At 31.0% G+C, this 14,853-nt stretch overlaps 1 protein-coding gene across 1 annotated transcript; it reads right to left on the reverse strand.

Annotated features, from left to right (window-relative positions):
- Nucleotides 1–4,209: 4,209 nt before the first annotated feature.
- LOC128386513 (uncharacterized) lies at nucleotides 4,210–7,329 on the reverse strand. Its single transcript, XM_053345553.1, has 2 exons — nucleotides 6,352–7,329; nucleotides 4,210–5,613 (listed from the first exon to the last, which is right to left on the reverse strand). The coding sequence occupies exons 1-2, from the start codon at nucleotides 6,455–6,457 to the stop codon at nucleotides 5,195–5,197; spliced, it is 525 nt and encodes a 174-aa protein (XP_053201528.1). The 5' UTR covers nucleotides 6,458–7,329; the 3' UTR covers nucleotides 4,210–5,194.
- Nucleotides 7,330–14,853: the final 7,524 nt, after the last annotated feature.

Here is a 14,853-nt window from a genome sequence, read left to right on the forward strand (position 1 = left end):
ATTCTTGTATTCTAAGTATTCATGGAGTGAAAATATAATTAGATTTTTTTACTTCTCTCTCTCTCTCTCTCTCTCTCTCTCTCTCTCTCTCTCTTCTTTCTTTCTTTCTCTCTCCTTGCTTTTTAGGTTCATATTTATCATTATCAGTTGAAGGTATTCACATGATCACAGAGTACATGGGGTTTGGTTGTAGGTGAAAATGAGAAATGAATTCAGATCTAATTCATTTTCTTGCATAATTTTTATTACCTGTATGTTTATCTGATGATAACTCAGAGCATTGGTAAGGGTACACATGTAATTCATGATGAATGAATTTCTGGTTAGATAATTTTCTTCAAAACTTTCAATCATTGAAATTAACCTTTTTCACCATCCAAAAGAAAACATTAAGAGTCAATACTGAGCACCTAATTTTGATTTGAACTTTTTTTCCCTTTGCTTTCAAATTTTTCAGAATTTATCACTCATACACCCGCTGATTATTCATGGTGATAATTTACCAATACTCTTATGGTTTAGAAGTGTAAATATAAATTAGCTATAAATTTGAGGAAAATTTTGTGCATCAATTGAAATTTCCTATTGATTAAGTTCAATTGGTTGAACATTTTGTCATTCACTTTATTAATACATCCAAGGCGTATATTCAATATAAGATGTTACTATTTTATTGTTATTATTTCATGATTACCATTGAAAGCTAATTAAGGATGATAATGTGTTATATAAATATAACTTCCGGTTATTTCATTCAGTGACCATTGGTCTGCACTGTTATTATCAATTCTGTCATTAATCTCATTATCTTTGTGTATTATTCTGTATAATTCATTTTCTTCATTCAACCTTTTTCATGACCTTAAGTCAATTATTTGTCCATTGCAAGAATAAGGAAAAGGAGAAGATGACGGAGAGAGAGAGAGAGAGAGAGAAAGAAGATGGAGATAATGATGATGAAGATGAAGTGATGAGAATGGTTAGGAAGGCGAAGAAGATAGAGAAAAAGAAAGAGAATAGAACATAATTGTGAGAAAGAATGAAAAAGATAACGATATCATCTGATGTTATCATTAACATTAAGTCTTCGTATCAAAGGCTAAATACAAAGGTTTTTTTCTGTTATCACTCTCACTCACTTTCTCTCTCTCTCTCTCTCTCTCTCTCTCACTCTTGTCCCTAATTATTTGCTGCATCGCTTTGTAAGTAACTTTTATTTCATTCTCTCAGCATCTTCCTTAGCAACCTTAATAATGAATTCACCATTGTGATGGTCACTGGTCACTGGTCACTCTCTCTTTTTCTACTTTCTTTTAGCCTCTTTATCTTAAAGCTTTGTCTCTGTTATTTTATCTCTTATCTTCATCTTCGTTTATTCCAAATTCTACTATTGATTTTGTCAAACCCTCCCACCAGTGTGAGCCTTCCAATGTTAAGGTCATTTATTAAGACAAATGTGACAATTGTAGAGATAGAGAAAATGACACAAATTTCTTTTGGATTTTCGGACAAAAAGAGAGTAAGAATAGAATAGAACAGAAAGGAATAGAATAGAATGTTTAAGTGAGATGATATCATGGAATGAGATAACATGATAAATATCAGAATTAGGAGAAGTAGGAGGATAAATTGGCAAATATTATACAAGATGAGAAGGAAATTACAGAATTAAGAGATAGAGGGAGAAAAAAAACGAGATAGAAAAATGAATAACAAAAGAAATCAAATGAGGAAGAGAAAGAATAAAATGAGAATATCAGAATGTTGATTGGTCAATAGTTCGAAAGTTAATCGACATTTTAGGTTAACCAATAAGCCTGAAGGGTTATTCGAGAAAAGAAAATGATGATGCTGTTGATCTCTTTCCTCCCCATCATCAAAATCATCATATTCTTCTTCATCTGCCATTGATAAGAATAAAGATGAAGATGGATAAGAAAAACTGGTGAAGATGAAGAGGAAGATGTTGCATGAAGAGAAGAGAAGAGAAAAAAAAATAAGATGAAATGAAGAGAGAAAGAGAATAAAGAAAAATAAGAAAAGAGATATGATAAAGATGAGAAAACAATAAATAAAAAGATGACTTGAGATGATGAAGATCGGAAAGAAATCAGCAAAGCATAATGGGAGGAAAATGAGGTAAAGATGAGAGAGAAAAAGAAAGGATCAAGATGAAGATCAAGATGAGGATGAAAAAAAAGAGAGAAGAAAAAAAAACGTGAAGATTAAACGGAAAAAACGATAATATAATATATATGTTTTTACACAATATTATAACCGATTGTTACGTGCCCTTGTGATGCTGTGATCTTATGATGATGCAGAGGATGATAAGATGAGAGAGTGAGAGACAGAGTAAAGATGAAGATGAAGATGCTGATGTTTATGATGATATTAAGAGATGATGAAGGAGAAAAGGAAGAAGAAGAAGAAAAAAGTTATACTTTTCTGTTGTTAAGAAGGAAACGAAATGCGAAGACGAGTTTCCATCAATCATCACACTTTGTTCAGTTTCAGTTCTGATAAATAACATTGGAATGACGATGATTCAGATAATATAAAGATTATTATTAAAAGGAGGAAAAATGGAACTTATTTTGGTGAAAAAGGGAGGGGCAAACATTAAGATTACATTGACCAGTCGAAAGCAATTTATCAGATAATTTGATATAAAAACCAAAGTAAATATCATTAGAAAGTTATTCTTGGTTGATTATTAAACATAAATTTCATTTATCGTTGTTATCATGATGATGGTGGACAAACACTCCAGAAAAATGGGCAGGAGAGAGATAAAGGAAAATAGCCTCGAGTCTTGAGAACTGAACAAATGACCACTTATCATTATTACATCTTAATACAATGAAAAGTTATTCTCTTCTCAGTTAATTCAACTTTGTTTCCTTCATGGTAATGAAATTAGAATAAATTTCTACCCTGTCCAATTGAGATAATTTATCATGTTTTCTATTAACATCCATCTAATGTTTTGATTTTTCACCCTGACAAATGTTATCAAAATGGTAGATAGTTGATATGTTTCATGGTGATGAACAAAAGTCCAAGCAAAATGTTGCCTCTAATGATATCACATCAATCCAATTCTGACAAATAAATAGCCGTAAGTATATATATCCAAGTATAAATATACTGAGAATTCTGGAATTCAATGTAAAACAATCATTAAGCTTGGAATTTTTTTTCTCTCCTCTGAATCTCACCATAGATGAAGAGTCAAATGATCAGAATTATCAGTCAACAGTCAAAGTATATTATCAGAACAAAAAATATCATAAATTCAGTTCTAAGAAAAGTTATTTCTTCCGATTCTTATATTTTTTTTCCTCTTTCTTTTTTTTCCCAATGAATTTCTTTCTTTCTCCACATGATTAATTCTGATTAATGTATTTGCTTTATTACATTATAGATATAATATAAATGAATACAGAATATTTTCTTCACTCTCCCTTTCTCTCTCACCCTAACTATTACATGTGAATTCTGAGAACCGTGTTGAATCATTTATCATTAGATGTGATCTTCATTGGGAGTATTTATTATTGAAATGATCTGAAATGTTATCCAAAAGTGAATAATTGATTAATAACGATAACAATAATGATTCCGATAATGATAATGAATGATTATCATGTTGATGAACAATTTCTCAACTTTTACTCTGAATTAAGGATTAAATTGAATCTCACCAGATCAAACAGATTGTTACTTGAATTTCAATCAGTCAATCAAGACAAATAAACACACTTACAAAACCAATACTCAAACAAAATATTATTATCATTATTATTATCATCTTATTGAGTCCGATTTTAACCCAAACGTAATGAATACTAGAACCCTGAGTGCTATCATCAACCATCATCAGTATATTACTTTATATTATATTACAAGATTAAATAGCATCATGAAATGATGTATTAATCTTTAGGTGAAATTATCATGGGAATGAATATTTCTCTCTTTCATTCTGGTTCCTTTGCTCTCAAATTCAACCTTTCTCACGAGATTAACATCCATTTGTAATCTGTACAATGTTTCCATATGTAACTCAGAACATTGATCAACATCATCATGAGGAAGAAGAAGAAGAAAAAAAAACTAATAAAATAATATCAACAGCATCTTGATGATGGATAAACAAACAAAAATCTCAGCATTTCAGTTCCGAAAGAAGCAACAACAAGTAAATCAACTGATAAGTTTCATCAATGATGAATTTTATTTCATTTTTTTTTTGTTTATCTTTTTTTTATGAACAATTTTCCTGAATAATCAATGGATTATTTTCACCGTGTTTATTATTATATTACAATACAAAAAGGAAGAGAAAGTTATTTTCATACTTTTCTCTCGAGAATCTTTTGTTTTTTTGTCTTCATCATTTGATAACATTTTTTTTTCTTTGATAATATATTTTATATATAACATTTGCTATGATACAATTACAATTAGTACAAAAAAAGTTTTTCGAAACGAGAGGAAATTAAGGAAAGAACGAAAAAAGGGAAAAAAAAGACAACAGAATAAGGAAAGTTTTAAAAGGTGATAATAATAGTATTAGCGATAATAACAGTCGAAATGCTGAAGAGGGTTAAAGGTAAACGAAATTCTGGAAAAAGTTAAGAATTATTCAGTTTTTCGGTTGAAACTGTGATAGAAACTAAATGAGAAAATGATAAGATCAGTATCATTATTGGATCGTTATTATTGTTGTTTATATATATAAAAATCGTTCGGATGTTTGAGCATGAGTTTTGGGTGGAAAATCATTCCCTGTGTTAAATTAAATGTTTTCTACTGAATTTTTCATGCCAAAGATTAAGAAGAAACAGAAAAGAAATAAGCTTAATTCATAGAACTGACCTAATGAATATAATATAAAATCGTTTTCCTCTTTTCTCCCGATTCTCAGGGAAATTTTCAACAGTTGATATCAATAAACTGTAGATAATAATAGTATTGAATTAGCTATTCGAGAAAACGAAAAGAAATAGAGAAAAGTAAAAAGAAAATTTCTAATTGAGATGTGAAAATTTTCTGTCATGAATATTGTAATAATTAAGTAGTCCAAGGTAATTGTAACAATAATAATAACGATAATAATGATAATAATAATTACAATTCTAAGGTGTTCTTGACATTGGGTATTATTTATATTATATTATTATTATTATTATTCATTGTATCTTCTATAACAAGCATACCCAGTGAATCCTAGACATGCAACAATAGCGAGCAGGGCAACTGTGATTAGTAAAATAATTAGCGTTAAATTTATCGAATCTAATTTACAATATTCTTGCTTACGATAATCTCGACAAGAATATTCTTTAACAGGTAAAACAAGGTCAGCATACCTTTTAGCTTCCTTTTCCCAACGATTTTTACATTCTCGTTTCTCAACCCGTAATAACCTTTCAACACAATTTTTCACTTCGAGCTTTGAACAACATGAACCCTTTTCATGGGAAACTGAGACACTTGAATTAAGCCAACGTTTATACGCTTTAACATAACACCCACACGCTTGTTCCTCCAAACTTTGGGCACATTTGAACCTTGAATTCCGGGTTATATTGGGACAATTTGAACCTAATCGAGGAGAAACGAGAGAAAACAAAAACACCAAATTATTAACTTTTCCCGAATTGGTCTGAGCTAATTGTTCAACTCATTTTGCAATCTAATTTTGTGGTGAACATTATTATCATCAATGAAGATAATTGTAACTTGACTGTTACTATTATTTGGTTTCCAAATTGTATTACCAACTAAAATTAATCAATTGACCTTAACTAATTTCGATTACTTTATTTGGTCTTTAATAGTTAATTTGACTCATTGAAAATTAATCGTCTCTATTTGATTGAAGATTTTTTCTTTCTTTGTTATTAATTTATATTGTCAATTTGGCTAACAATTGATTATCATAATCATCAATTATAATCATGATAAAAGTCAATGTGAAAAAATTAATTACCACAAGTATATTGTTATCATTTGTGTTTACGATTGTTAACTTAATCATAAGAAGATGAATGAAGATTGTTAATTAACAATTAGTTGACAGTCAAGAAGTTATTACAATGCGACTTTACTTAAATGTAATAAATCTAATTTAATTACGATCAAGTGAACTTAATTAACTTCTCAAATTGACTCTTAATTGTTCAACTGTTCAATTGCTAAGAATAGGTTTTAACCTTTACATTGAAGTAAACAATCAATCTAATCATAAATTATCTTTAACAATCTAATCCGATACAATTAAGATATTCTTATAATGATAATAATAATAAGGATTATCGGTAAGTAGATATTAATTATTACCTTGTAAATTTGTTGACACTTTATTGGAAGCTTTGACAATAGTTAATTGTATTGTAAGATAACAGTTAATTAACCAAAAAGTGTTGATAAATTGTTGAAATTTCATCTCAGGCTATCACACAAGTTAACGGTTAATAAATTATGATGATGATGATGATGATGATTGGGAGCACATTAACAGATCTTATTGATTAGTTGATTTAATTTTAATTTTTCTATTCTGATTAATTGGCACAAATGGTGATAACATGTAATCCAAATTTGTTGTTTAATTAATCCAGAAAGCGTAATGATAACAATTAAAATCACGATGGAAAAGATTCACTAGATGATTGGAATTGGTGATTTACTAATTTGATTCTGATTACAACAAGCAATTAGTTTCTCGTTATCCTGAGCAATTTAATCAATTTTCATTTACAATCCCGAATAACAAGCAGATAGATGATTAAATTGTCACAATTAGAAGTCATTATTTTTTATCCCATTGTCGATAGACTTTGATTAAGTAAAATTTACCTGTTCAAATGATTTAAATCCATTAGTTAATTGGGAGATGATGAGGAAGAAGAAAAAAATAATTGATGATCAACAAACTGTTAACATGATCGTGAGAGTAATTGGAATATAAAAAAAACAGTTTCTACTGGCGATTGAGATGATGATGGTGATGATGAGAGTTTCGTTGGAGATGAAGATGATCTGAACAATTTAACTTTCGCTGATCACCAAATAAAAGTAAGTAAAAATGATCGAAAGAGAGAGAGAGAAACTTTTTTTTTACAAATTCGACACCGACTCTTTTGAACATTCTCGAAATGAGCGCCATCTTTAGTTAACAATCAGCGAGCATTAAAGTCATTCATTTGTTAATTATCTTCCATTATTTGAGTTCATTGAATTCTGTGTTTTTCTTTTCACCAGGAAATGAAACAAAATCAATAAATCTAATTCCAACCTGATTAATCGTTAATGTTCAATCAATGGTTATTATTATTATCAATGTTTCAATAATAACTTTACCTGTGAATGACCAATTTATGGAATAGATAAAATTCTGATTGTTTCATGATCTCTCTCTCTCTCTCTTCCTTGGTGGGCTCAGATTTTCAGGGATAATGAATTTGAAAAGAATAGTTGAATTCATAACTCACTTGTTTCATTATTAACAAATCAATACAAACTGACCAATAACATTAACCAGAATCGTGAATGATAATCAAATAGACCAGGTAAAGGTGTGGTCCATACACTGAATATGAAGACAGTTGTAACTGATTATATTATTATAATAATAATCGGTTGTTTGAAGTAAAGGTAGATGATTAATTGTGTATTTCTTTAGTGTCGTAGTCTTACCTGTCTTGGATTCTATCAAGAGTCTGAGTCTAATGAAAAGTTAATCTCATTAATGGAGACAGTTGACAATTAACATGGATTGACAAGTGAATTTTGTGAGGAGCAACGAAGAGAAAAAGGAAAAAAAAACTTATATTAAATATTACATTTCAAATTGTATCGAAATAAATTGTCACAACTTAACTGGAGAAATACTTTTTTTTGTTTGTATTCAAAATTCATGATACATAAAATGTCTCCATCTAATTCAGCAGAACTGAGAATAAATCTTGTCTTGAATATTGATTATCCTTAAACTTTTCCAGGTTAAATATGTATTGAATTTTTTTCTTCTTCTTCACTATTCTTTGATGTAAAAAAAAAGTATTCCAACTCAATAGATTTAAAGTATTTTCTATCACAATTATTTTTCTATTCAATGAAATAATATTAATATTTCATTTCATGGTGAAGGAAAAAAAGGAAACATATGATAAAAATTTTCTAGCTTCAAGTTTACTCTCTCTTTTCTCTGAATATATGTTTACCTTTCATTCAATTGAAATTAAATTTGTCTCTGTGTGTGTGTGTATTTGTGTTGATTGTTATTTTGATATCGAGTTGAATAGACGATGAAGGTTATATATATATGTGTGTGTGGTGTGGCTCATGAGGTTGGGGATGATAAAGATGAGTGGAAAGTATTAAATAAATATGAAAAGTAAACAAAACTGTCAAATGAGTTTGCAATCATGTTGGGTGATAATTTGATTGCAAACCAACAGCAACAAATAATAAAGAGTAAACAGAATCATCGGCATCATCATGGAAACTCATGGAACAGAATCAAGATTAAAGTAATAACCATGAGGGTAAAGAAAAGAGAGAGAGAGAGAGAGACGATATGAGGTAAATAACATTGTTAGAATGATGGAAAAAAATAATGAGAAAAGGTAAGAAATATATAAAAAGGCAGGAAAATATAAGACTCGAAATGCTGAATTGTGAGAGACTTGTAATAGGAATTAGAAAAGTTGATTCATCCAATTTTTACCTAAGATTAAATGTTACAAATTGTCACAAGGGAATTAACTGGAAATCAAGTTGATTTAATATATTATCTTTTCAGTTGTTCTGTTGTTTGTTCAGTTATATATAACAGTAAAGGGTTTGATTAACAACTTAACGAGTTTGAGTAAGTTATTAATTGCTGGTATAGTTGAACATTTGGTTTACCTTTGACTTTAACTGTGATTCTAAGTGATTAACATTTCCAATTATCAACACACAGGGATCGTACAAATTTGTTCAGATAATCCATTAATCATTGAAATTAGCAAGTTCCACAATTTTCACCATCATTCATGTATTAATAATAAAACTTGTTTATTCTCATTTCACCCTGGGGATAAAATAGATGAAATATTCCAATGGTAATGTTAATTGAATGCTATACATAAGAAGGATATGTTGAAAGGTTTTCGCTTGGTTTCTTATCTTTAGATAAGGTTGAAAGTTGAAGCTTTATCACTTAGATCGATTTGTTTCACTATTTTGTGAATGATTAGGTTTCAAGACCTTTGAGTATTTCACTCTGATTGTAAACTTTACAATTCTAATTGTTTCGAATCTTAATTGATTGCTACCTGCCTTCAATAATCAGGTAATTAAGGTTCGCATAGGACCATGTACACTGTGATCAAAGTAACTTGAGTTAACAAAGAAAAGAGTAGAAATTCAACTAACTGAACTTTATTAAAATTTACTCATGATAACTTGATGTTATTCTGTTGAGAGTAGACAGTTAACTTACTGTTACTCGTTACAAGTAATTAAAATAAAACTTAAGTTTTGATTTTCTAGAACAATTGGGGGAAAAAGAGATTAAAATGATCGCATTGGTCAAATAATGATGATGATAAGTCTCAAGGCTTAACAAAGCGCTTTTAGCTTAATAATGCGATTAAAGATAAGGTGAGATAATTGGGTTAATCAAATGATAAATTGGGTTTAAACAATGATAAGAAAGAAAGACAAATTTTGGTCTCTTTCTAAAGTGATCAAAATTTAACAAAATTAAATTGGGGATTAACATAATGAAAATTTGAGTAATTTGAGTTACAAAGAAAAGTAATTAAGAGTAATTGAAATCTAAGTTTCATGATTACTGAGTTTTGATTATATGGTTGAGATTAAAATGAATAAAGTAGAAAGTAAAAGATAAGCGATAAATGATAAATGATAAACCTAAAGGTTTTAAATGTTAAGAAAATTCTTGATTCTGAGTCGAATAAGAATTAGTTTTGGTGGGTCTAAACTCACTACCTCACAATACTCCGGAATTATGACCTAGAACTCTCATCAAAACTGAATTTGAAATTCGACGGTTCGATGGTTCCTCTTGATTTTCCTCCGGGTTTTCCTCTTGTTGATCTCTTTCTCTTTCTTGAGCCAATTCCTCTTCGATATTTGAGTATCTTCGGGTTGGATAAGCGAGATCTCGTCTTACTTGACTTGAGGGTATTTCATTCAATTGAAAGATTGAATTTTGTGATGATGAACTTTCAGTGAAAGTTGGTGGTGGAGTTGACGTTGATATGGGATTATTAATGAGTATTTCCTGAATTATATATTCAGATGGATTAGATGATGATGATGTAGATGATGATTCTGATGATGAGGATGTTTCAGCTGAGCTTGTATTTGATGATGAAGTTTGAGCTTCAGATGAATTTTCAGCATCCTCGGTGGTATTGGTTGTGTTACTTGAATTTTGAGATGAGAAGTTTTCATTTTCTTGTAGATCAGATTGATTTTCTTCTTGAACTTGTCTTTCCATTGATGATGGTTGTTCATTAACTTCTAAATCTTGAGGTTCTTCATCTTCTTTTTCGTCATTTTCATGGATGGATGAGGCTTGAGATATGGTTGGAGTTCGGGATGAAGGTGGTACATAGTTATAGCTATTGTAAACGGGTTTTCCTCTTTCTCCGAAACAATAGTAACTCCAATCTAGAGGCCATGAAGCTTTTCCTTCTTTGACTTTGTCTGCAAATTTCTTGAGTAATCTCGATACACCAGAATTAGCACAGGTACTTGCACAATTAGCGAAATGAATTCCATCAGAAATTTCTTCACATTTCTGTTCAATCGCTTTCCATGATGACATGTAAAGTTTCATTGAGGTTAAAGCCTCTACACCAGGTGAATGTGAATATCTGGTAATAGTGAATCCTGAGAATAATAGAAATGAGATGAGGGCAAGTGATGCGGCAGAAATTGGATGAGGTGAAAAATATTGAGTAATTTCTCTAAGCTTGGGCTTGAGAATTTCAATTTCCGATTGTTCCAAATCTAAAGATTTAAATAAATTGATTAATCCTGCACCAACTATTTCAGTTGCTGAGGCAAAATAGGTTAAAACTTGATCTTTAACTGATGGTAGATTTTTAGCATATTTTAAATCTTTCTCTCGAAGTCCATGATACTTAGTATCCATTTGATCAATTGTTGAATATTGGACGAAAGATTCATAAACGACATTTAAGTGTCCATCTACGATAATTATCCATACGGGTTGAGGGACTAAGGCCAATCGTTCATCACGAGCTATTTTCCTGCGACAATAAGCAGCATGAACAGCATAACAGGTCTTTGGATGAGGATGTTGTTTGATGTTTGATTGAATTGCTTTTTCAATTCTTGGCTCTAGAGAGTCGATATCAATTCGAGTTGATTGTTTGAATTTGTTATGAGCAGCGTTGTTTCTGTTGAAACGATAAGTTGTTCGCTCATGGTTGGTGATTTTCGCTGGTTCATTGAAATCTCGATAACCACGAAGAGAGGGAAACCAATTTTTGATAAGTTTTAAAACTTCTTCTCTCTGTTCTTGAGATAGTCGGGTTAACGGGTTGAAGCGAATGTAAGGAGTAGCTTGATCTCTACTTTCAGGGCAAATTTGAACATGAAATTTTTCTCTTCGATAAGGTGGTAACCCATTGGCATAAGAAAGCCATTCTTCACTAGCTTGCTGAAGGTAAAGGGGAACTTTCGACCATTTAATAGATCGAGGTCGAGGTTTTACCGAAGGATGAGGTTTAGATCCTACAGTGGGTTCGAAACCTAAACTTTGAACAAATGATTCTGCATCATCCAGTGGATAACTTGGATCTTTTGATCTCTTGAAATTTGTCCAGAATCCGAGTCTCAAATTAGCGTGACTACGAATTCCAGTTGGACCTAACCAGGGATCATTAGGATTTTCTTCCTTATTTCTCATGAGACAAGCATACAGGTTGAGGTTATTATCTGCTCTTTCAGCATGAGTTGTGTAGGTAATGGGAGCATTTGGAACTGAACTTTTGACATGAGAGGGAACAAAATTCATCAATCGTCTTGGAACGTTTTCTAGTTCTTCTCGAACCTTTCCTGGTATAAATGGAGCTTTGAATTCAGTGTCAATTTCTTGACGGAAAAGTCCTTTTCGACATTGGCTTTCGTGAGCCACGAATAAACCTGAACTAATCTGTTGATTACATAAGGTTCTTCGGCAGATGAATTTGCTTTCTCGATATGAACAATAGATTTCTGAGGGTTCAATTCTTGAGAATTTGGGATAATCGTCATTGATAGAGTATTTATAGATACATGAGGGAATCAAACAGATGAATTTGTCTATACTGTTAATTGGGATTAGTTTCAGAATGGTAATCAAATCTCGTAAAAATTTGATACAACATTTACAGTACCATTTGAAACAATTGGAACAATTGAATGGATCAATTGCAATTTGCTCACAAAGATGACAACGAATTGATTCTTCGATCTTTTCTAGTTCTGAACTAACAACATGAGATTTAGTTATACCTCGAGGTATCGGACCAAGGGTAATGTCGAAGATCGATTTATGTTTGAACAAATTTAGATAGATTTTCTCTCTGATCATCTTTTCAAACTTTTGTTTGATGAGCTCAAAGCTTTTCGCTTTCTCGTCTATTTCTGATTTAATTTCATTGAAACGATCTTTTGTAAGATAAGGACAATAAGGAGCAGTGGGTAAAATTTCTGGATATTCATGTTTCTCCCAGGGATAGTCATCAGGACCTAAATAAGCTTTTTCTGCTTCTGGGATTACCGTTTTATCTGAAGAAGTAACTTCATTGTTCTTACCCTCTGTGGTTAACTCCGGAATTTGCTCAGATTCCGCTGTTGATGGGTTATTTTCCATGACTGGACGATGAGCTTTTGGTTGGAACGATAATGAATTTAAAGATTCACTTGACAATTGTCTCTTAAGTTGATTTTTCCTGTTGGCAAATTGTGGCCAAGGTGTAGTTTTGAGGTAAATGATTGATTCGGTTGATGTTGATGGTGAAAGTGAAGGTGAAGGTGATACACTTTTAACACTATGATGTTGTCGTGAGTCGGAAGTTGATGGTTGTTGGTCATCCGATTCAAGTGAAGGTAAACTTTCAATTAAAGTTGTAAGTTTTTCAGTCATTGTATTTATATCTCTTTTGGATAATTGGTTACACTTGAAAAAGTTTAAGCTTTTTGACTCAATGATAATGACTAATTTAATTAGATAGTTAAAGCTATTTGGCTTAAAGTAACTAAAGTTATCACTTCCAATAGAAATCAATTGGGCTTTAAGTTTAATCAACTGGAAATTTCGGTTTGAGATTTTGATGAAAATTTTAAGATTTAAACTGAAAATTTGAATGTTTTGTTTTGCTGTTTGAACAACAAGTGAGAAAATTTCAACGGACAAACTTTTGTCTTCTTCTCCGGTGTCGGTAACTTGTATGTTTGTTGATGATGACTCAGTTTTCGGGTTAATCGGGTAGAAAGTAACGTGAGAAGATAAAAATCTTAAGCTAATTAGCTCTTGACTAATTGGTTCATTTTCATCAACACAAAGATACAATATGAAAACATTTGAAGATGTTTGGTTTTGTTGTTGTTTTTGATAACGAGTCAAAATCTGTTGACTGTTTCTATTATCAGTAATCTGAGGTTGCAAGCTAATCACTTTATCAGCGCTTAAGCGTTTCCTATTGATCTTAACATTTTGTTTTTGTTGACCATTAGAAATTTGAGTTTCTGAGTTTTCATCATCATGATTTTGATTATCATTTGTTTGATTGTTTTCAATTGAGGTGATATTTTCATCAAAGGAGCGAGTATTCTGTTGATCATCTGAATCATTTTCTTGATTTTCATGACTTAAGTCATCATCAGATTCTAACTGATTTTCTTGTTGAGTTTCTAACTCATCTGGTAGATTGAAATTTTCTTGCTCAAAATAATGATCTGGATCAAAATATTGATCTCTAATTTTCTTCATTCTTTCTGTTGGTTCACTTCGATCAAGTTTTGTATCGGAAACATTTACCGTTATGATCTCAAGATCTCTACAATCTAATAAAAGTAAACAACCTTTTCTAATAGCGCAAACTAAGTATGGGCCTTTATGAGTTGGTCTAACTTTCTTTCCTAATTCAGGATCGACTGAATGATCTTTGATGAGAACAAAATCTCCTTCCTTATATGGAGCTGATTTATGAATAGATTTGAGTCTATTCTGTTGGTACAATTGTTGAGATTGAAGTCTCGCAAAAGCTAAATTTCTTGCTTGATTAACAGTTAAGGGAGCTGAATCATCTAAGTTAAGATAATTATCAAGTGGGTTTCGATGGTTTTTTCCGAATACTAGAAAGAAAGGTGTAAATCTTGTAATTTTATGAATGGAAGTATTGATTGCATAGATCGAGGATTCGAGTCCTAATTGGAGATTCTTATTATCATTTTGAATGCAAAAGGTTCTCAATCGTTCGGCTATTGTCTTGTTGTGTCTTTCGACAACACCTTGCGATTGTGGGTGGTAAGCTGTTGAGGTTTCATGTTTGATACCATTTTCTCTGAAGTATTTAGCAACTAATTCTGAAGTAAAGTTAGTTCCTAAATCTGTTTGAATCACTTCAGGATTTCCTATGATACTGAATGTTTGTCTGAGAAAAGTTATTACTGTTTGAGCAGTTTGATTAAGTGTAAGCTTAGCAAAAACAAATCGTGATAAAGTATCAACTAAAACCAAAATATACTTTTTTGAATGTTTTATGTTGATCGGTCCTTGGACATCGAGTTCGAAACGTTTAAAGACGT

Source organism: Panonychus citri, unplaced genomic scaffold (assembly GCF_014898815.1).
Source record: "Panonychus citri isolate SS breed McGregor unplaced genomic scaffold, ASM1489881v1 Contig00072, whole genome shotgun sequence".
Classification (NCBI taxonomy): Eukaryota; Metazoa; Arthropoda; class Arachnida; order Trombidiformes; family Tetranychidae; genus Panonychus; species Panonychus citri.